Source organism: Cyrtonyx montezumae, unplaced genomic scaffold (assembly GCF_038088225.1).
Source record: "Cyrtonyx montezumae isolate F1298 unplaced genomic scaffold, pur_monq_1.0 scaffold_8, whole genome shotgun sequence".
NCBI classification, from domain to species: Eukaryota; Metazoa; Chordata; class Aves; order Galliformes; family Odontophoridae; genus Cyrtonyx; species Cyrtonyx montezumae.
Window position 1 is genome coordinate 69,608,022 of NW_027072089.1, and position 23,813 is coordinate 69,631,834.

Here is a 23,813-nt window from a genome sequence, read left to right on the forward strand (position 1 = left end):
GAAAGCCATTTGAATGGTGAGCTTCAGGAGATCAGCAGGAAAGGTGAGTATAGTAAACCACAAATGAGTCCAAATCAAATAGTACCTCTTTCATGCCCTGTAACCAGGATATTTTTCATTGTGCTTGTTCTTAAAGTGTACGGTGCGTGCAGTGCTAGTTATCACCTTAAGATGTTTGTTATTAGCGTTGTGAAACAGGAATGTCTGTTTTGGAAAGGGAGGCTGCCAGAATGCTTAAGAAAGGTTATTCTGCACTACTGCAAGCCAGTGGAGAGGTTTGAGGAATGCTTAAGCTGCAGTTTATCCCTCTGCATGTTTTGCATAGTAAAAGGTCATCCTGGTGACAGATGAAATTTCGCATAATGGATTCCTTAAAAAATAACTTTCCTTTTAAAACAAGTGTTTGTTAGTAGTTGTTGTTTTTCTTTCAGGTAAGAAAAAAACAATCAAGGTTTGATGGGTAGGTAGTCCTTTCTGAGAGAGGTGTGCTTTTCTTCAGAGTCAAACACGATAACTGTGCCAAAAAGGCGTCTGCTGTCTGGCATTGTCAGCCAGAACTGTGAGACGGCTTGACCTTTACGTCTGGACCAGTCCTGTAGATGCATGCTCAGTATCCATCTCTTCCTTTATATGCCAAAAATACTTTGGCAAAGGATTTAAGTAGTAGTGTGTTTTTAAAAGCTTTAGATATTAGATTCTGAATGTATGTGGTCACTTGCGAATGAGCTTACCAAAGATGTTTGTACCACTAATAGTTGCTGTTCTCCATGGCTTCACATTCTATTGTAATGCTTTCTGAAGCTGGATTTTAGTGCTTTGCTTCAAACTTAAGTGTTTTTTACTTTAAGTACAGCACACTGCATTTTAAGAAGCAGCTAGTGAGAAAATGAAGCAACACAGTTTTTGCATTGTATGACTCTCATTTTTTGAATTGGTCTTAAAATGGAAACACTTAGATTCCTCTTTTGATTTTATGCATCTCCATGTATGTATTTGTGTGTAAAGTCCTTTCTGTTTTCCAGGTCACTGTAGTTCAAATAGCATTTATTCTTTGGTTTAACTATGAATTATTAGATGTTTCTTGCTGATCTCTCCTGCTATACCTACTGAAAACGTTGCAGAGGGAATCCTTTCCTACAAAGATTGTAGGATCTTATTCTAGAATCTTTCTCCATAAATGCTGCCTCTGAAAGCAGTCTAAAATTATTTTGGCATAATTATTTCCAGCTACTTTCCTACAGTGACTTCCTTTTGTTAGGTTTTGATTTATTTCAGAGGTGTAGTGTGATCACTGTGTTAGTGACTGTGTCACATCTGTTCCACATTGTTGCAAGAAGATTTTTTTAGGAAACGTTCCTTATTCTTATTTGTGCTACCAGACACTTCACGTGTATCCTACTTGTCTTCTAACGTAGGCATAGCATAAGTTTCACTGTATATATTTTGACTATGACAGACAATAGAAAAACAGCTGTGATGATTTTAAGTATTCTTGCCTTCTTCTAGCTCCTCTGGTCATATATTTAAGATGAGCATGCTGTTATTGGTTCCAGTGGAGGGAATGGCCTGTTTGTTTAAATGCTATTGGAGTTGGCTTGAGTTAATGTAGCAGATTTTTTGCACTGAGGCATGCACTTTGCAGGAATGTGATCTGCTCCATTTCTGCTGCAAGCCTTGCTTGCTACCAGCACAGGTGAGGTAATGGCTGAAGGCAGTGTAATCAAAATGTGGACTGCTGCTGCCCTGGGACCTGATCACGGTGTACTCAGTGAGCCCTGGACAGAATTAGTAAGCGTGGTGGTCCTGACCTGGTGCAGGACTGTGGTGGGCTTCCTGCAGCTGTAGGGCTTGTACCTATGTTTAGAAAAGGAAATGCTTAGGTAATGTTAAAGTGAGAATTTGCTGCTTCAGTATTAGCTTTGGTATCTTGTCAGTTTTAGTAAATGTGCACTTGTGTTTCAGTATGGATATAGATTGAATTGACAATCACTCCATCATCTGTGAAATTATTTTTACATTTTAGTTCAGTTATGCTTTTCATTACATACTAGTCAACCAGTTGGAGTATCTCAAAACTTTCTGAAGGTCCTTTCTCTGTTAAATTGCTGGATTAGTTCTTAGACTTCTCACAAAATATGGCACTGGGTAACATGGTAGAGAAGGAGGTAAACCAATGAAACTTGTAATTAAGTTGGACAAGAAGTATGACTCCTTGTTGTCACTGCGCAGGTGGTTTTTGAAGACTAAGAGGAATAAGGCAGGTTCTTAGCATGTTATATGGCATTTCTCAAACTGTAATTTTAGAGTGGCATTTAGTTAAAACATAATTAGAAAAAAATCACATGAGCTGTTAGCAGCTCTCCTAAGTGTAGTTAGCAAAGGATAAGCTGTCCTTTTAAAAGGATGCTGTGGAAATGAACACTGGAGCAAGCTTCCTGTACCTGTGTCTCTTGGACATCAGCTATGTTTTGATCTGATGTGCAGTCATAGGTGATCTAAGTCTGAGAGATGCAGGTGTTTCCCTCTGGCTCATGTAAACTATATGCTTCCCTGGAAATTAAATGCAGCTTGATGTTACCTACAGCTGCAAGAATAGAGGCTTACTAGTTTAAGAAGTGCTTAGGTATATAAGATGCCAAATTGTACTAGACATGTTGGGTTTTTTTTTTTTAATTCAAAAAGGAGGGAGTGAGAGGAAATGGACAACTGTTGCTAATTCCCAGGATATAACTTCTCTACTTCATGCTCTGCTTTTACATGCAAAAGTCCCAGCTTGTTCTGTCTGCTGGCAAAAAGTTCACAGCTGTGTAAGTAAACTTAATTGCTAGACATCAAACAAGTTGAAGTTATGGCAGGAAGATGCAGAGTAAATCCTGAATCGTTAAATGGTGTTTCTGCTCCACACTTCAGCTGTTGCTTTGAGAGTGTTCCTTGCCAGTCACATTGCAGTCAAGGAGCTGTCACAATGTGCTCTCCCAGGAGTGGTTTGCCAGTGATGACTGCTTTCAGCAGAATAGAGCTAACCAAAGAGACTGGAAAAAGTTGAGTTGTATTTTATTGGATGAGTTGGTCAGGTCTGCAGTTAAAGCTGTTGTGAACTGTGCTTCATCTCATTTGGTTCATCGTGTCACCACTTGCAAAGTCATTAGGAACAAGGTGTTAACCTTTAAATAGAACCACTTGGGCTATCTCCCTTGATTGCACTGCATAGCCAATTTCAGGACGATGTGAAAAGCATTAAGCTGAGTAATTGAGTGGAAGATCATGCAAGGGAAGAACCAGAAGGAACTTGCAGGTAATGTGCTTGGGCCTTAGCCTATGACCACAGAGCCTGGTCTGTGCTTCCCATTAGCTTCAGACTACTTAACAGCTCCGTTTGGATTTTTAGTTTCATTCCCATGTTATGAGTCCTTTTTATTTCTTTTCACAACATATATATATATATATATTGAAATAATGAACTGTTACTTCTGTACTCAATATCTGGTTGCCATAGGTGGTTGGTTGTACCACTTACTATGCTCTGTATACAAATTCAACAATTTCTTCAAGTTATTACCAAACTTAACTTTTTTCTTTTGCTGAATCACTGGAGAGACTATTTTTCATATTTATCTTTGCTGAGACTTTAGTTAGTTTTTACCACTGCTGCTTAATTAAAACACGTTAAAGTAAGATGAAGTGGAGATGATTTACTGAAGTTACACTGAGTGTTTCAGGTGCGTATTAAGTGTGGTGAAGATGTGGTGACAAATGATGGTCTCTCCCCTTCTGTGCTCATGAGTTGGGTTAGAGAAAATAATGTGGCATTAATAAAAGAGCACTTCAAGAATTAGCATAGTGCAAGGTGGGACTGTCAGGAGCTGGAGACTGATTCTGTGCCTCAGCTGGGGTTGCTGTGAGGGCTTGGGCTTGGGGGGTGGAGGCCCTGGGGGTGAGCAGGAGCAGGCAGGACTGACAGTACTGTCAGGGGCAGTGTCTGCATCCTAGTACATTCTGCAGTTACTAGAAACCAACCACTAAAGAACATCCTGAGCAGGAGATTGGTTAGACTGTCCTGTGCAATAGTCACTAACACACCTGCTATGTATTGGCTAATGCTTTTGGCTTCCAGTGTCCTGAGCCAGTTCATTCTGTGCCTTTCCAAAACCCTCATGAGACTTTATGGACTCAATCTACTTTGCATAATCTCTTCTGTTTTTGTCTTAAACTTAAGAAGATCTAAGGCTGGTTCAGGTAGAATAGCGTGAGCTGCTCTGGCTGCACCAAGCCAAGGTTAAGTGGTTGCTGTCCTTAGCTTTCTTCCAGCTGCTTATCTTGGCTCAGGCTGTAAGTGGCTGTCATGTTGTTTCTGTTCATTTAACTTCTGCTGCAGAAGTACCATAGTTTCACTTTTTTTCTCTCTCTAATGAGGTGCTAATACTGAATGCTACTGAAAGAGCACGGGTTTTTTTTTTAAGCTTTCTTTCTTACTAGGAACAGAATTACTTCACGTCTGTACTGTCAGAAAGAAAGGACTGAAAAATGTCTTTTCACAGCAACACTAGATAAAATACTTCTGGAAGTTGTATTGGTCTGAAATCCTTATAGAATTACTGAGCTTAATCTGATCTTCATGTATGCATTTCAGAAGATATTTTCTTATTCTCAAACTATAGCCAAACAATCATTGTCAGTAGTGCACATACTGCTACCTAGAAAGAATGGAAAAATTATCAATTAACAATACTGAATTACTTATTAATCAACAGGCTATATGCTAGCTATCTTCATTTTTGTCTTAATGTGTCCTTCTCCTGCCTGGAAGGCCTGAGTTATAAATAACAGTGTGATGGTAATAGTGCAGTCTATAAACTGTCCTTTGTCTTTTTGTTGCTAGTCTGACAGAATAACTTGGAGTAAACTGTCCTTAAAATAGATGAGGAAATTATAATATCTTGTGGCTGATGCATTTACAGTTAACTCTTGAGTTTCCTTGCCATACTGCTTTCTCTGGAAAGGTTTATGTGGAAAACAGATAAAATATTGATAATGCTGCAGAGGAAATGGAATTGCTGAATTGACGCTGAAACCCCGTAATTTTGATGGAGAATTGCTCCTCTGTTTTGTTTTGTACAGTTATCTGTTACCAAGTCTTAGTTTTCAGGCAGCAACTGCAGCACCAAGTTGTGCTGTTGTGCTCATTCTGTATAGAGTAAAGGTTAGAAGATGATTAGGCAATTGAAACTGAAGTTTTCAATAGAAATAATGCATTTGCTTCTGTTGTAATGAATTGATCTGTTTTGAGTTGCAAACTATTTGATAGACTTGCAACTAATGTTGGATACTTTGTCAAGTGAAAGTGTGTGTGTGTATATATATAATCAGATGGTATTATTTTTTATTTTTAAAGTCGTTTGCAAACATTGCCAGATGTCCTGTGGTTAATGCATAGTTAGAGGTTCTTTATCTACATTCTGCAAAATTCAGTTGATTGTCAAGCATACAGTGTAGAGTCTTGAATAAAACTTCAATTTGCCATTGCAAGTGTTGCATTTCTCTCCACTCTCCCTATGTCCATCAGTGAGGAAAAGCTGAAAGTAACTACTTATCTAAAGAAGATGATCCTTGTCTGTTTCTCCTCAGCTGTCAGACTCCTTTGTCACCTTAAAAAAAATAAATTAAAAAAAAGGGGGGGAGGATTCATGTAGTATTGTGATGTGAAAGCCTTTTGCATCACTTTTCACAGTGTTTGTTGGTACCAGAATATTTCGTGCTGTCTTGATGATAGGTATTTCACTTCATCTCCTTACTTTCTATACTGACTTAACCAGCTGTCCCCAGATTGAATGTTGGCAATTGGGAAATTGTTTCTTTTGGTGTTACTATGTGTACTATTGTGCCTACGGAGCCATTCTACCGTCACTGCCACAGCAGCTGTCTTCAGTACTAGAATTCCTTTTGCTTCCACAGTATCTGGTTTAGCAGTCATGCAGTTATAGGAAGAACCTTTATAGGTTCCTGATTGAGAGGAATGTTTTTTTTGTTGTTGTTGTTATTGTTTTTTTCAGATCAGCAACATATGCTACCTTATTGTACAAATTTAGTATTGGATAAGGAAGGGAAAACACCTTAAGCAAAACCTTGTGAATATTTGTAGTGTGATACCCACATTTTGCCAGATTTTAGCTAGCAGTATCACAGAATGTGGGAGTTACAGTATCATAAGTTCTAGAAATGTATCACCTACTTGATTTAAGTACAAACAGGAACACATTTTAGTGAAAAGCCTTCAGTCAAACTTGTCAGATGTCCAACCAGTTGTCTTCATGCTTTGTGGGGCTGCTTTGCTTGTTTTGGTAAGTTGAACCATTTGCATTCACTTGTTGACCTTTCCCAAGTGGTGGTCAGCAAAACTGGAATTAAAGAAATGAGTTCACAAGTGAGACCAGCAACAGGGACCATGGAAAGCTTAACAAGTCAGGGGGAGGTTTGGCAAAGTTAACCTGCAGCATGTTACAAGATTTCAGTGGAGGAGACACTGTTGTGAAGTGTGGAGTAGCTGGGAAGGGGATTGAGACTGTGGCTTGTTTTAAATCTTCGAATTTTCTTCATGGAGGAGCAAATAGAGTTGTGCAGCTGGATTGACCAGATAGCCCTGCTTCTTGATGTCCTTTTGTGTGAAGAGATGAGATACGACTGGACCACTATATTTGGGGAAACAGTCTGCAAAATTGCTTCTTTGAGCACTGGTTAAAGATCCGCTTGTTAAACTGATGATGTCCTATGTCTGCTCTAAGCAGAATAGCAGGACTTTGTTGCCATAGTTCACAACTACTTCTGCTAAGAGTATAATGTCTCTGTTCATGTAGCAGTTATGGACAGCTAGCACATTAGTGCCTATGTTTGATGCAATTCTAGTAAGTGGATGAAAATGGTCACTGATAATATCAAAGCTGTTGTGCTTTAAGAGCAATGGACAGTAAGATTCATAGTAAAAGTTAATATTTAAAATAATATTATTTATAATAATATTTAAATAATAATAAACCTTTTGCGTTCAAATGTAGAGACTAGTTGTTCATGGAGAATCTAAATCCAGAATTTAAACGATGATTATTATATTACTGTGGAAGATAATTACATATTTGGTGTTTTCAGTTTTAGACTTCTGAATGTTATGATACTATCAAATGTAATTTAGACTTATAACAGATGCCTGATATGTTCTAGTGCAGCAGTTAGTTCTGCTGCCACATTGTCTGTTCTGGAGATTATATTCTCAGATTGCTTTGACTGCTCACTGGCATGTTTCCTGTGGTAATGTGCAGAGTCCACCAATTCATGCTTGGCATTGAACTGAATAGCTCTTGCCTTTTATGGATTATGAAGGACTGGAATTTCATTGAAATTTTGGGGGATGGACAACTCAAAAGCAACTAAATGAGTAGAGATCTTGGCGTGAAGTGATTTTTCTTAAAGGTACTGTAATGGGCGGAAAAAGAAACCTTCCAACTCAATCATATTGTTCCACTTCTTTCACTGATTTAATAGCTAATTTGGCCTGTTAGTTGAATAAAGTTGAGGTAGGTTGGTGCTTGAGAGGCGTGTACTAAGGGTAGCATTTTTAACTGAACTTTAGAACAACATCATGAGTAAATGCCCCTCTTTAAAAGATGTTGGAGATTAGAAGACAAAATATAATGAGAAGATCTACACTGAATAAACTGGTAGGAACTTTTCTATCACTGAACTTTATTAGAAAGGAGAATTTTATTTTCCCTTTTCTCTGACTGAGCTTTTCCTTTTTCTAAAGGAGTAGGACTGGCTTTTGGAGTATTCTCAGCTAAACTGTTGTGAAATTTGGTATTTTAGGACTTAGTACAGAAATGGTGGTCCTATTAAGTAATAGAAAGAAGATACTACAGATAGCTTGTCTTTTTTTCTCACTGAGATCATTCAAAAAAACTTGCATTCCTTCCTTTTCAGGTGGCATTACTTAAGTATCTGCTTCCTGAACTGTTTGTGGCCTTTTCCCAGCATCTGGAGAAGTAAAGCTTAACACTAGGAATAGATGACAAGCGTGGGTGCAAATTAGTGTTGTCTTCTGTCTTGCAGGCTGCTCAAACTTGGAGGGTAAGCCTGATATCAGAGGAGTTTGACGCATGAACTGGAGGTGTTGGCCAGCAGGTGTGGTGTGGTGAAAGAGCCTGGTGAGAGCTGGGCATGCTTGGTGAGCATGGCCAGCCCAAATGGTGGGGAGCAGAGTGGAGCCTGCCCAGGGGGAGTAGTGCCATGGCCAGGAGCACCATCACAATGGGGGAAATGCTTCTTGGCCCATAATGGCAAAGCTGATGGTGATCCCTTAAACTAGATCCCTTAAACTAGGATCATCTAGTGGGATAGACGCTGTTAGAAATGCTTGGGTTAAGCCAAAGGATGGTGACAAGGCTAATGGGAGCATCTGTGCTGCTCCAGGGAGTGCTGAGGATTCAGGAGCATCTCTGAAATGTTTGAATACCAACATATGGAGTATGAGGAACAAATGGGATGAACTGAAAGCTTTAGCTTAGTTCTTGCCTAGTGCTCTGATACCATTAGCGTCAGTGAGACTTAGTGGGACAAGTCTCACAACTGAGTGCTGGGAAGAAGGGCTGATGGCTGTTCAGGGATGGGGCAGGGGAGTGGATGTGGTGTGCTGAATGTAAGAGACCGGACTGTGCAGCCATTGCTGTTAGGGATGATGTAGGAAAGAGCCTTTGGGTGAAGATTAAGAGATGGATAGCAAAACGGATGTTATGGGTGCCTGCTTATTGGCCGCTTACCTAGGACAGTAGCTGAAATACGGATTAAGACCAAGCAGTTATTTGCACTATTTTCCAATAATATTTCATTGGATGGTCTGGGAAAGCACCTGTGACACGCTTTATTTATTTATTTTTCCTTCCCAGCAGACTCAAAATGTAGAAAATAAGATACTGGGTTAGATAGTCATAGAAGAAGATTCTGCCTATTGTAGGGCTTTGGCACTAATAGATTTAAAACAAAGTATTGGTACTCTTACTTCTTTGGAAGCAGGTTAGAGATGTGATTTGAACTGCAACTGTGTAGCTGTGTGATTCCTTGTAGGTGTGATGAACCACGCTACCTTCACTCTGACTGTTAATGTTAGGCTGAATGATAATTGCATTCTTCCACTCTGTCTACCTGCTATCGAAGTGCAGTTTGGTTTCTTCTGGTTTACGACTTCTGGCTGCAAAATCAAAAACTGTTGAAAGCGTGAAGGAAGCTTTAGACAGTCTCACTAGGGAAATGTTTCAGACAGCCACACTAGGGAAACGTCTGTCAGGCCTTTAATTTTTACATTCGCAAAAGATCAAATAGTCTTTATTTCTGTAGTCTTTGCAGTATTACCCTCTGTTTGGTCCTTCTTGTTGTCCCTGTGTTAGAACCCCTGTCAGATTATGTTCACTTACTGTGACTTTCTCATGATAGTTTTTGATTTGTAGAGATGCGCTAATGTCTGAAGAGCAGTGTTATGCAACAGTATGTCAAGATTTCCTATGGCATGGTTGAAATCAGCAATCTTAGAATTGACATGGAGTATTACAGACAGATAATGCCACAGGAGAAGTGCTGCAGAAGAATCTTGTCTCAGATATCTGAGTTTGGTTGAGTATATAAGACCTGAGAATGCATGCAGAACTTTGTCTGGTGCAGGTGGATTACCACTAGCTGTCTTTGCTACAAGCTTGCATTGCTGGCTCATGCCTGACATCTGCCTGGACCCCCAGGGTCTGCAGATTCAAGCTAATCAGCCCCCAGCATACATGGGTGCAATTTGTCTTTGTTTCTCACTATACAAATCTATTTTAATTAGCAATATAATAAATTTCCTCAAGTTGAGTCTGTTTTGCCCATGATAGTAATTATTTACCATCTTTTATCTCAGCCTGTGAGCTTTTCATAGAATTGCTTGGGTTGGAAGGGACCTCAAAATAAAAAATCATCTGGTTCCAACTACACTGTCATAGGCAGGGATATGTCCCAGTAGACAAGGTTGCTCAAAGCTCCATCCAGCCTGGTGTTGAATACTTCCACAGTGGGTCATCCACAGTTTCTCTGGGCAGCCTGTTCCAGTGCCTCACCATCTTCATAGAAAATAATTTCTTCATAATTCCTACTAATTAAAAAGTACATTATTATATATTCATGTTTTCTTTAAAATCTAAAAACTAATGCTAAAGTGGTAATTGATGCCATTAGGGAAATAATGGCTTTTAGTTTAGTTTTTTACAATATATTGCACACCTACCTGTGCAATATATTATAGGGTACCTGCATTAGCAAGGGAGTTGAACTCTATGATCTTTTGAGGTCCCTTCTGGTCCCTGCTATTCTGAGTTACAGTAATCAGGAAAGCATACACATGGAACCAGAAAACTCAATATTTTGTATCTACACTGTTTTTTCACATCAGTAGGCATATAAATATGAAAAATCTGTTTTTCAAATTGTCAAATTCACTGGATTTTCATGTGAATAGAAGTCAAAGAGAGGCGATATTCTCTGCTCACAATTCCTACTGCTCACCTCCATGCATCTTGCAAGCTTCCCTTCAACAACCTCTTATGTATCTAATCTTCTGTTTGCTGTTGTGAACAGCATCTGCTAGTAGAATTTTGATCATTTGGCCAAATATCCTTCTGGAGTTTCTTATGTAAAAGATATCCTGATGCAGACAGTAGGGGAATGGGTACAAAATACTAATGAAATGCAAGTTGTTCTTGACAAAAAGCCCAACAATTAGTGGTTAGGGATTTTTCCAACACAAGAATGATTATTAAATAGCATTGGAAGTTCTAAAGACAGGGCCAATGCTTATCACCAATAGAGAATAGTAATGTGTTGAGATACAACTTCTTACTGTTGCTTTTTTCCTTTTAGAATTGTTATTGCAACAAAATTCAACAAACCACTTACAAGGTGAAGTTCAATACAAAGCACAATAGGAGTTGGTTTTAACTCTGATATCAAGTTATGGAGATATGGAAGTTCTGTAGTCATTAAATCATTGACTTATTCACTCTACTGTAAAATGCTTTGAAAAATTACATAAAAATGCGTGTGTGGTAGTGTGTGGTATTGAGGTTTCTTTAGAACTGTTTAGCAGAGTGCTATTTATTGCTGGCAGGGCAAGTCTCTTCAAAAAGGCAGGATTCAAATGAAAAGTGTAGGTAAGGTTATTGGTACAGGCACAGTGAACTAGCTCTAGCAGATTCTGCTTTCATTGTGTTGATGGAAGCCTACATGATTATCAGTTGTAACACCCTTAACACACATCTTGCTGCCAAATCACTGTGATTTCAGAATGGCTAGAGACTTTATTAGATGAAGTCTTCAAGTAGACTCACTGCTCTCTACTTGCTGGCAAAGCTCTGCCTAATGCAGCCAGGATACCACTGTCTTTTGCCACAAAGGCATGTTACTGGCCCATATTCAGCCTGCTGCCTGCCTGAACCCTTTCTGTGTAGATAGTTTCACAACATGTCCAGGTGCATGGGGTTATTCCTCCACACATGCAGAACTTGGCGTTTCCTTTTGTTGAACTGATTTCCTGAGGTTCATGCCAGCACATTTTGCAGCCTGTTTAGGTCCTTTAGAATGGCAGTGATGTTGTGCTGCAAGAACCATACCTCCTCATTTTGTGTCATCAGTGATGTTCCCGAGTATGTACTTTTTCTCATCATCAAACTTGTATGTAGAACACTTGAATGCTCTTACAGGTTATTTGTTGCATGTGAACATGACGTTGCTGCTACAGCTAGCCTATTTCACATTACAAGAATAGATGTTGTGTCTACTAATCTATTTAAAACACTTGCTGAAAATTTACCATAAAGTGTCTCCTGCGTCTCTTCCATGCCCAAATGGAGTGTTTCAATGTAACCAGGGAAAAGGTTTGTTTTGGGATGGTATATGCTAAGAGAAGACTCTAATGCAATCATAAAATACTAAAATATATTTGTAGGAAGAATTGTTATCCAATGCAAGCAGTAACAAGAATGCTTTTTCTTAATTTCCAATTTCAACTTCTCACAAGGAGTTAAAATATTTTTATATTCAAGCAGAAGGGAAATACTTTGACTTATATCTGGTATTTCACAATTACTCCAGAAGTGTGCTGTGTAAGTAATCTGTTGCTATTGGATGTACTGACACTCAGCACCCTATGGTGGCATTTGATTTCTGTCAGTCTGTTAAGGGGTGCTGTTACTCCTTGGATGTTTTTCTGCCTTTGCAGCTGCAGTTGATGGGGGCAGTAGTCTCAAAATTCCTATCTCATCATTAATATCAGCCACTGCAGGCAATTAGAGTTCTCTGATCTATTCCTGGGAACTAGGATTTTACACTTACCCTTCTCCTTATCCTTCTCTTTTCTCATTTGGATTTCTTCTACCGCAACCATAGTTGCCTGAGCCCAGAGCTATTCTGGGGCATTCATTTCTAGAAAGACCACAGTCCATTACTTCAACTCATGCCACAGCTCGTGAGCAATAGAAGTGATATTCTAGGGGCACTGCTTCTTGAGTTTATTTCAAAGGAATGTAAAAAGCAGTCAGTGAATCACTGAAGGTGTAGTTTTTTCTCTTTACCCCACCCAACTACTGGCCTTAGCCATTTCTTTTTTTACTTCCTTCTGGCCTTTTTAATATCCTTTCACTCCACAATCATCTCTCAAATCCAAACATGTTAACTTAAGCAACTTTATGTGGAGAACGATTCTCTGGGGTTGGCTGACAGATTAAGTGGCAGTACCTTGGTTGTGAAGCAACTTACGTTTGCACATTCTCCAGTCGTTTTGCATTAAAACTTAAATCCTTGTTCTGTTGTGGCACCTTTAAAAAAGCAGACCTCCTCCTTACATCTAAATGTTATGAAAACCAGGCATACTGTAACCCAGAACCCCAAGGAATGCTTGATTGAAATAACAGATCAGAAAAGTCTCTTGCTAACATTCCTGTGATTATAGGTTTACTCAAGTGACAGAAACATGGTGTCAGCTAGCTTTCTGCATACAGTGTAATTTTGGTTCAAAAGCTAGCATAGTTCTTAAAGGCTTTACCAATGCAGTGTTGGGGGGATAGGTAATTTCTAAAAGTGTAGCAGCATTTGTTACCTTTCCTCTCTAGATTCATCTCATATTGCTGATAGGGTGATTGGTCTGCTTCCTGCTGGGGGAGCAGAGCATATCCCTGTTGGTAGTTACTGACATCAAGCAGAATGAATGGATGGAATTAGAAATGAATAATTCTTAGATCCTCATATGTGAGCAAAAAGACAAGCTCATTTTAACTTCATCTCTTCTTCCACGGCACCCATCTTAGTTAACAAAAACAAAACGGATGGAAGTTGAAGAATAGCAACCATGAAAGTGCTGGTTTCAAAATTTAATTGCTTCAAGCAGTAGGTATGATGTAGGAGGAAACAATGGTGGCCTTGCTTTCATTTTCAGGTGATCAAGTGATTTTAATACATCACGTGAGTACATAAATCTAAACTTAGTTAAAACATCTGGAATTTAATCAGTGATGATAAGGGTCAGTGTCCACTTCTGCTATCTTTTTTTATAGGTTCTTGAATTAGAAAACAGGTTAAGGAAGTTATCTTAAGTGAAAAAATCATGATTAATGTCATTAAGATGGAACCCCTGTGACACTGGAGCCTGTTTGTAGCCATAATAAATGTAAGGATGCACATGCTGTAAATTACCATGCAGTTAGCTTCCACTGTAATGAGTCCCAAATGAACATCAGCTGTTTTAAAATCAGTTTAAAGCTTCCTGGAACTTTTCCAGGTTCTGATATGCAGGGCCTTTCTTCTTTGTTGTTGATACTCATTTGTTCTTCCTAACCCTCTCTACCTCTTTCTTCCTTTGCAGGCAAAGGCAGCTCAAGCATCTCATCCGACGTGAGTTCAAGTACAGATCACACGCCCACCAAAGCCCAGAAGAATGCAGCTACCAGTGAAGGTAGGCATCTGGGATTCATTACTCAGGTCGGGCCCCCCAGCATAATCCTTGTTATTTTCAGAAAAGGAACCTCTCCTCCTACTTGTTCCTTCTGTGTGCAGTGCTGTTAGTATACTAGAAATTAAACAACAGTTTTTCTTCCTGTGTGCAGTTTCTACTTCTGCCTGCTGTATTTTCTTGTTTAAACTTGTGACAAAGAATTTAAGATAACTCTGTGGAATGAACGTGTGGAGAATTTTGACTAATGTTGCATGTTACTTCTTCAGCAAAAGCTTTTTATACTTAAGATTTGATCTGATTTTGTACAGATTTCTGAAGAGTATACTTATGAGCTTGTTTTGGCATGTGTTCTAGGTTAAAACTGAATCTCTTATTTTCATATTAAGAACACCAAGAAAATGTGAGTAGTTTCTACTGAGTTTTCGAAAGTGTGGCTATAGACATGAGGAGCTGACAGGATTTAATTAGACTGATGCATCTCACCTGCAGTTACTTGACTACCACCTGGGAGTAGATTTTTGATGTCTAGGGGAAGGAGAGGTTTGGTATGTCACTGGTAACATAACATTGTACTAACTGGCTCATGAACAGAGAAATGCTGATCCTTTCCTGCTGCCTTACTACTTGTGAGTAGGTGTGCTTTGCTAAATGGAAGTACATTGGCCCGAGTTTTTACTAGAGTGTCTTTGGAGGCTGAGAGGAAATCATTAAATCTGTATGTAGTTTAGTGATGTAAGCTGAAAGCTTTTTTTTAATGATGCATTTATACACCTTAACTGGAATTTCTACTCAGTCAAAATTCATCAGTTGTACTTGGTAATTATCAATCAATAAATTTGATTTCTTTCACTTCTACCATTACAAATTAAGTTACAAGCTCTGGTTGCTCTCAATCTGGCTTTATTTCTTATTGTTAGAAGAAACCATAGGGTTTGAATTGTTCTTGTCTGGCAAGTCTAGCTATGACTGTAGAATCTGAACAGTAAAAAGAGTTCATGTAAGTAATAAATGACCATATAAATCACAAGAGTTTATTGTTAGGCATGCACAATCCCCTATCAAGAATGAAGATCTGGCACCTGTGAATCATATGAGATTCTGGTTTAGAAGCTCTGCTTTTTAGTCTGAACAATAAATTTAACAATAAATGAATATACAGTTAATAAAGTTAAGTTGAATAGTAGACTTCATGTTTCTCTAAGCTTCAGATCAGCAAGTTTTGAGGTACGTGAAGGAGATAAGTTGCCAAGATGCCAAGTGAAGTTAGGAAATGTTTAAAAGCATTTTAACTTTTCTGTATGACAGCCAAGAAAAAAACACAAAGGAGTAGTGGAAACTCTGAAGTCAGTCCTTAACAATTGCTTTAACTTTCTGTTTTGCTTCAATCAGTATGTCTTTTCCCCTTATTTTCAAATCAGATAATGCAAAATAATCTTCTATTAATCTCTAAGATTTATTTTGTTAATCTAGTCTATTGTAGAGTCAGTGAATATCAGTATAGACCATGAAATCTTCACCGCAATTTTGCAGCTGTTTAATTCATTACTGAGGGAGGTTTAAATTCAGGCCAGCAGATACTGTAGTGAAGATGTTTTCATAGTTCTTTCATAGCAGTTTCAGAGTTCACAACAGTAAAGTTTTCTTTTCCACTCTTGGAGACAATTTCAGATATGAGCCTGCACCCCTTACAGAAGGGTGTAAATAGGAAGAGGAGTAGATGCCATTTACTTTGAGAGCAGCAGTGGTAGTACATCCCTTTATCTGTGCTGCTTTGCTTTGATACAAGTTTTTCTGCTGTGTAGTTAATATGGAGTAGTTAAATGTAAGTTGAATTAATATGGATTGCTGTATAATCTGTCAGATACTTACATAACCAGGGAGCATGAGGGTTTTATAAAGGCAAGTGAGAGCAGAGAAGTGGAAGTGGTGTTGAGGGGGAAAAAAAAAACAACAAAACAGCACGGTCCTGTACAGTGCTGTTACTGAAAGACCTGTTTTTCTACCAGTTTGAGTTTTTGTTAGTTTCTATTGTTCTTAATTGATGGTGCATCTTTCCCCATGCATAGTAGACTTATCTTGGAGGAGGATTCAATTGAAGAGGACTCCTATGCTCTGCCAAATGAGGTCTGTACTTAAATAACTGAATACTTTCGTACAGTTCAGTTAGAGTAGTGTCTAGGGACCAGCTAAGAACAAGAGCTTGATTGTGTTAGACACTATATAAGCAGTTGCGCTTATGTCTTTTCATTGGGGTGTTTAAATAACTTTTTATAACTGTTTAGTTAAATTTCCCTTTATAGTACTCTATCCTCTAGTGTTTGCTTGTCATGATACGGTAGTACCTGCCCACCCTGTAGTCTGCTAAGTGTATCTTGCTCTCCAACGTGAGTCTGAAGCTTGTGCAGCATTACTGCTGGGGCAAACACTCAGTTCTGTCTTTTGCTTTAAACCCATGTTGTAAATTCATAGTTGTTCTATAATATAATTCATGCTGTTTTGTGAATTCATCATGCTTTATAGTGAGATGCACGTGTCCTAGGTCTGGAGTAGAAAGGAATATGAAAGGTTGCTAGTTAACTTTTCCTCACCTTCATTTGCATGGGAAAACTCTTACAAAGTTACAGTTAGTTTCTTTGCATCCCATGGATTTCTAATGTTGGCTGAATTTTTGGGTGCCCATCTCTGTGAGGAGCAGAGAATTTTTATGATAGGCTGGAGGCCTTTCTTGTCTCCTGCTTTTCTGCTTTGCAAACAGATCTAATGCTCTCTAGTTCTTCACAGCATCTCTTCTCTTCTGTTTTATTAAGGCAGTTGTCAAATTGCTTATTGAAATAGAATCCCTGGAAAGCCTTGAAAAAACTTTAAAAGGAAATCTGTGAGACCAGTTCACACAGCTCTTTGGTACTTCAGAGATACAGAGGTACATCAGAGCAGCAGCCATGTAAAATACTTGCAGGCAGGAACAGGTTCCCAAAGACTGCAAGAAGATGCAAGGCAGGTCTCTTCCTTGATAGAGGAAACTACTGCAGGAGCTACTTGGCAGCAGGTGTTACCTTGCTGTTAGCTTGAGCAATCAAATGAACTCCATATTCAATCTTCTGCACTCATTCTATTTGTGAATTTTCAGTGCTGTGATATTTCTGTAGGGATTGAGCTCAAGAAATGAGTAACTACCTGCTTGAAATGGCTTAGTGGTGTTCCAGTCCTAGATAGATATGCTGTTGAGGTGGCAGGAGTTAAATCTTTTGATGAGAATGGGAGATGTGGTTGCTGAAGTTGCTCTCACTGTGGCTTTTACTTTGTACTCCAGTGAAGGGTAGGAGGCAAAAAATCAGATGTCTAAGCCTCTCTGTCTTAAAAAACTGAATGTGCTATAGGAGCAGTCTGGCTACAGCTTGGTGTGGTAGAAAGCATGGTGGACTGTGGGTGTGTGTGCACTCTGATGCCTCTGCACTATCTCCTCTTCTGAGGATGCCATTTTCTTTAACTTTGTCTATATACTATGTTTTACCTCTTTTCCAGTCTCAGACATTGTCTGTAATCCTTTACCCCATCAATCACTTACAGTTAGAAACTTGAGAACACATGGGTTTTTGCTACCCCCCATTGCTGTTTTGGCAAGTGAAAGTCTAAATGGATTTTTGTGGGCTGTTTAAATGCAATTTGCTAGACACAGCCTCAGCTGGAATATTATTGTTTAAAGCTTGATTTAGAAGACTAGACTGAATGTTTTTATATGGGCTTACCTTGGTTAGGGAGCTTTCTTCTAACACTTACCTGCAGAGCGTGGAATGTTACGTCCGGGCTAGATGCTTCATATTAACTTGACAGTTTTTCAAATAAAAAATCAATACTGTTTGCACTTCATGTGTAGATAGCTCTTAAATGATAATCCAGAGGCTGCTTTAAATTGAGTGCTTGTGCATGGGCTCTGTGTATGAGTTTTAATTTATTTCTCAGTTTCTATAAAGTTGAAATGAAGTGTTAGGCCTGAAACAAAAATACTGTTATAGCAGTAGGGTTAAGTGCTGAAATGCCTGTGAATATATCCTGTTAATGTTTATTTTAAATTCTGTGGATATACAGTGAAGTCGGTTTCTGTATTCTGCAGAAATTAAAATTATATCTGCTTTTATTGATGCTGACTTTTAGAGACCTGGGATTTTTTTAATACTTCAGTATTATCCTTAGAGCTCTAGAGTCTGTCTTCATCACATGATGTTTGTGTACCTTAAATCAACTTGAAAATGACTAAATTTGGAAAACAGGCAAATTAACAGGACATAGCTTTTTTCACATTAGCATTGACTTGTATGCTTAGTGTGGAGCACAAATGCGTTAGTTTTGACAGTGGCTATGAATGCATCTCAGCAGATGAGGTATTTTATTTAAAGTGTAAATCTTTATTTTCTACGTGCAAAGAAGATGCCCAGTCATGGTTCTGGTAGTTGTATCCTTCTTTCTATTTTGAGTTTTTCAGCAGTTCTGGGAGAAGCAGCCTCAGTAATGTGACTGGGATAACTGCATCCATTAGGAACCATTCAATTCATTAAATCACATTTGGGGATCAGCTGTGGGAAAGCGTACCATTTCACAGATATGTAATGCTCTTATTACTTCTATAAGAGTGTTGCTATATACCCTGTGTGAGATGATGTCTGGTTAAGATCAGTCATATAGTGTTACATGGTCCTTAGCATCCTTTTCAGGTGGGACTCTGATGATGAAACTTAAATGGCTGGTATGTTGGCAAATCCCAGCCTGTGCTATGGGAGTTTCTGTTGTCTGTCCTCTTCTCTTGCTTCCCTTGACATGCAGTCCTTTCCAGTGGAAGGGACAACTGTAGATGGGGAACTACCCTTCTCCCTGTAGTGGTTTTCTTTAGTGTAATTGCTGAAGTCCTTCAAAAACAAATAAATATTGGTGCTTAGAGTTTCAGCAGGTTGCAAGTCTGACTGAGAGCTCTGAAATTCATACGACTTCTACTGTTCTGAGTATAGAATTACAGGTGCTCATTCAACTTTTCTTCTAATTGCAGAAATACCAGGTACCTAAGTATCTGGGACTGAATTTATATTCAGTTTAACAAGAAAAAAAAAAGGTAGCTGGATAAGTTTTTTCAAGAGAAATTGTCCTCTCTTCATGTAATAATAGTAAAAGTGCTTCGTACATTTGCTGTGCTCTTCTGTTCATTTCTAAAGAAAATAACTTTCAGGTGACTTTCTAAAGTGATCAGAATTTGACTACTGCCACTGCATCTCTTTCTTCTACAAACTGAAGGTGAATTAATGCATGACTAATGTCTAGTTGGAGAAAGTAAGAAGAGAGAATGTTCAGTTATATCATTTCTGCTTTGACGCCTAAAATATCAAAGGCATTTTGGATAACTGCAGAGTATAATGGAATAAGCAGCTGCTTTTTAAACCATTTTTCTGAACTATGGGTGGAGAGATTGAGCTTTATTGATATGTGAAATATCTCAAAGCAGTTGTTTCATACTCATTTTATCTAAGAATATATGTTTTTGTTCCAGGCGCGGAAATGTAGAAAATTAGTAATCTTTTTTTTCTCTTTTTAGAAGAACTTTATAGAACCTTTTCAGAAACTTTTGAGCTCTATATTAGAAAGCCTTTGTCAGTGCTTTGTGAGGATATGCTGTGACATTTGTTGAACACAGTAAGTTCTGTTGGGGGTATATTCCTTTCATTTCACGTTACCAATGAGGTGGAAAAAGAAGTGAGACAAAATACACATTATGAGGTCTTTTCAGGGAAGATGTCTTGCTGTTAATTACTCTTGGCTTCATAATGGCATTCTTTAAAAAGGTTGAGTATCTCTGTATCTCTACACTGCTCTTGATTTATTTGGTGAGTTTAAGGAGATCTTCGTGTTGTACTCAATGACAGATGCTATGAAAATTTGGAAAGATGAAACTATCTTTTGATATTGAATCTTTTGATATTGAAATAGCTTCATGGCGAAGAGGCATATGAGTTTGAAAATTTGGGTAAGTCGAGTCCTGATGTTATTTCAGAGGGAGATTAAAAATCCTGGAGAACCAGTTTATGAATAGACAACTCTTCTGTGTGTTATGTTTTGTGGGATAAGATAGACAGCTTTGTTCAATATTGTGGAGTTTTACTGAAGCTTCTGAATGGCTTGTTCGTCTTCTCTGGACGTGGAAATAATTGTGTTTTGTGGAAAAAATTGTTGTTGAATAGAGATGCTGTTTTCCGACCTCGTTTTTTTTACTGTACTTTTGGCAAGAAGAGCTCTTCTTATTCATTCCCATGTCTGATTCTTGTTAAATAATCTTTTCCCACTTCGGTTCTTTAAAATTTTTCATTTTTGTCTTTAACATTAGAAGCTTACAAATTCAGTACTGGAACTGAGATCTTAAATCTGTTCTTATTGAATGTGTGTAAGCATATGTGTAATTCCTTACTAATGGTGGCAGTTCTCTCCCTCTTTATCTGCATCCTCGTGTCTTTGCAGTGTTTTTGGGAGTTCAGGTCTTGGTTCTCCTGTTGAATACTGTCTAAGTAGTCCTTCTGTGCAACAAACCATGTCTGAATTTGATATGAATTCCTGAATTTGCCCCTACTTACTTGGATCTGGGCTGAGGTTCAGTTGGCTTTGAGTGAACTGTGGCTGTTTTGTGTTGGTAGTGAAACTGGAGACCAGGTAAGCTTCCTAGGGCTTTGTGTTACTTTTCTAACCGTGAATTTTTCTAGAAAGTGAAATGTTGCATTACTCAATGTGCCAAAATAGAATCATTTGAAGCCAAAAAAACAGGGGAGGAATAAGGGGGGTGGGAGGCGTGACGGTTAATAAATCCAAATCTATAAACACTTTGGCAGAATAAACAGAGCTCACTATTTAAATTCCTCCAACCAACATATCTGAATGCATACGCAAACATAATCACCTCAAGCAGTATGTGGAGGTACAAAGTAGTATAGAGGCTTGTTGTTAGCCCTTATTTTTTGCGTTTAACCACATCTTGTTATGCTTTTGCTATCTAGTAGGCAGCGTTCCTGCAAAGCTGTTCTGCTAATTGTAACAATACCATTGCAATCGACATTCAAATCAGAGTTCAAATGCAAGGCAAAAGTGGTTGGGATGTTGGCTAGCTTAAGACTGCAGATTGAAACCTTACATTATTCTGGTGAATTTATATTGAAATGGTATGTTCAAATGCTTAAAGCTGGCCCAAACAATACTAGGAACAAATTGGAAAGGTACATAAAAGTGCAGTCTTACTTGATCTGCTGCCTGAAATGTGAGATCTACCAGAGCAAATGCACTTATAGTATAGTTAGATAGAAATGATCCTTATTTAAAAACTTAGCATTAGCTTTTCCAGTGCAAGATGTGATGCTTGGTAGGAGTGATTATGGTCTACTCAATTACCTGTAAATCTGATTTTAAGAAACCCAGGATCCCAGATGTAATTCTTTCTGTAAAGTTCTGTACCAACCTACTCATATACTGCTATCACAGGGAGTTTTTGACCCTCAGCTATTCTTTGTTACTACCTGTACTAGAAGTACTTCTCAGAAAAAGTCGTAGAATCACCAAGGTTGGAAAAGACATATGAGATCATCCAGTCCAACTGCCCACCAGTCACCAGTAGTTCTCACTAAACTATGTCCCACAACAGAGTGTCTGAATGTTCCTTTGAATGTCTCCAGAGTCAGTGACTCTGCCACCTTTCTGGGCAGCCCATACCAGTGCCTGAGCACACTTTCAGGGAATTAGGCTTCCCAACATTTGCTTGTCTTAAAAAAAAAAAAAAAAAAAATTTCTAGACTGTCTGAACTGTTTCAAGAATATATATAACCTAATAATGTATATTTAAATATGTAGGGCTTATCTGTTTTCCAGAATTTATGAACTGACACTAGGAAACTGCTTCAGATTAACTCTAGAACTTGACCAAAAAAATGGAATAAAATTGGAATGGCAAGTTTTTGCCATTAACTTGATGATCCTTGTTAAAGTGCTGAACTCTAGTTTGAATTTATGACACATAGTATCCTCCCTCTGTTTTCCTCTATCATTTATTATTGTCAGATTGTCAAATGGCTGTATATTTTCTAAGAACGTTATTGCCAGCAGTGCTAAACCTAGCTGCAGACTTCAGAAATACTTGCTTAGTGTTGCTGACTTGCTCTTTTCATCTGTTGCTGCTGTACTGTTGTGCCTGTTAATGGTGTTTTTTCTCACTTTACTGAAGTTTGGTATCATGTTAATGCCAGCATTCTTCAGACTTCACTTGAGGTATGCACTGGGATTGGCAGATGAAAATAGCAATTCAAGAATGGATTGTGGTAATTCTTATTTCTTGTGACTCCTGACTGGTGTGGATCATCATCGGTTTAGGTGATTACAGCAGTTTAGGTATAAGCAGAATTAGTGAACATGAGTATAACCTTGTGATTAGCAGTTTACATTTTTTTTTCAAGCCTTAATCATCCGCAGTTCAACGTTCAACTTGTGTTGTAGTGGTAGTGTTCCTGTTGTGTGTTCAGTAACCATCCATATAGATATTTCTTCTCGTGTTTAAGACTTTTTTTTTGTATTTAAATGTGAAAGTGGATTGTGAGTTGCAGCCCCTAGAAAATCAAAGTATATTTGCCATTTTTATGGTTTAAGTAAAGATTTCTTCTCTAATAAAGCAAAACATGGTTCTGTGGCAGCTGAGAGAATGGGAGAATTAACCTACTATGCTGGAATCTATTGTGTTCATAAAGTGTTGCCAGAAGGCAGGCAAGATTTTGATGGAGGTATCTTGTAAATACTTGTTTGTAGGATCTGCCAATCCAAACTACTTTTCAAGTATCCTCTGGCAGTCTAAAGCATGGGGATTTCTCATCTAACCTACCTGTATCCTGTTCATACTGCCCTACAGATATGAATGCATGATTGAGAGGAAGCTTGATGTCTTTATGGAATAACTGAAACTTGTGCTGCTTGCACTGAATTTGGATAAATCATAAATATTCATTGTAAATTGTCACTAGACTCATGATAATTAAATTTCAGTTTTTGCCAGTGCTGATTTGATCTACAGCTTTTTTTGGTTTTCCCTATAATGGAAACCATTTTCATCTTGTGCGTAAAAGAAGTGAGAATTTATAAGACTGAGTATTTGTTATTTGTGGAAAGTTTTTTTACTTGTTTGCTAAAATTAAATGCTTCTCTTCCAGCAGCTCCCAGCTGGAAGCATTCTTATTATGAGGTCTCAAGATGTAGGTGGAAGGAACAGATTCTTGTTCCTAACTGTGAAGCTAGTGACTTGCTTAATCTGAAGATACTTGTATGTTCATGCAGATAAATATAGGTTTCTGTTTTTCCCCCCTTACTGGCAAGATTAACATTTGTAAGCCTTGACAGCTTAGCTTGTTAGATCCTAGCTGAGCAATAAAACAAAAAAAAGTGTGGCACCTGAAACTTCAGAAACTCTGTGCTGTGCAAGGCATTTGTTTGCTTGGCACCAGGGAGGACTACTTCAGTACTGCATTTGTGGGTGTTTGTTTTGTTTGTTTGTCATTGTTTGCCTAGTTACACTTTTGGGAGCTTGATGGTTGTTCAGTCCTTCTTTATTGTGGGCTGAGATAAACCATTAGCTTGAACTTTACTTTCTGAAATGACAGTGCTCTTTGCTGGGGACCCTTTTGTTCTAAAACAAGACTTAATAGTTGTTTGGAATCTGAGCCAAAATTACTGTCCAATCTAATGTTACCTTAAGTAGACTTTTTCTTTACTGTTTCAGTAAACTTTCCCAGTTTTTTTTAAC

The 23,813-nt window shown here is 38.3% G+C and overlaps 1 protein-coding gene across 1 annotated transcript in view; it reads left to right on the top strand.

Moving 5' to 3' along the window:
- The window catches only part of FBXL7 (F-box and leucine rich repeat protein 7), a 160,848-nt gene that overhangs the window by 23,153 nt on the left and 113,882 nt on the right, over positions 1-23,813 (top strand). Inside the window, exon 2 of the mRNA XM_065752449.1 lies at positions 13,922-14,011. Within this exon, the coding sequence (XP_065608521.1) occupies positions 13,922-14,011 (90 nt within the window). The remainder of the gene's footprint in view (positions 1-13,921; positions 14,012-23,813) is intronic.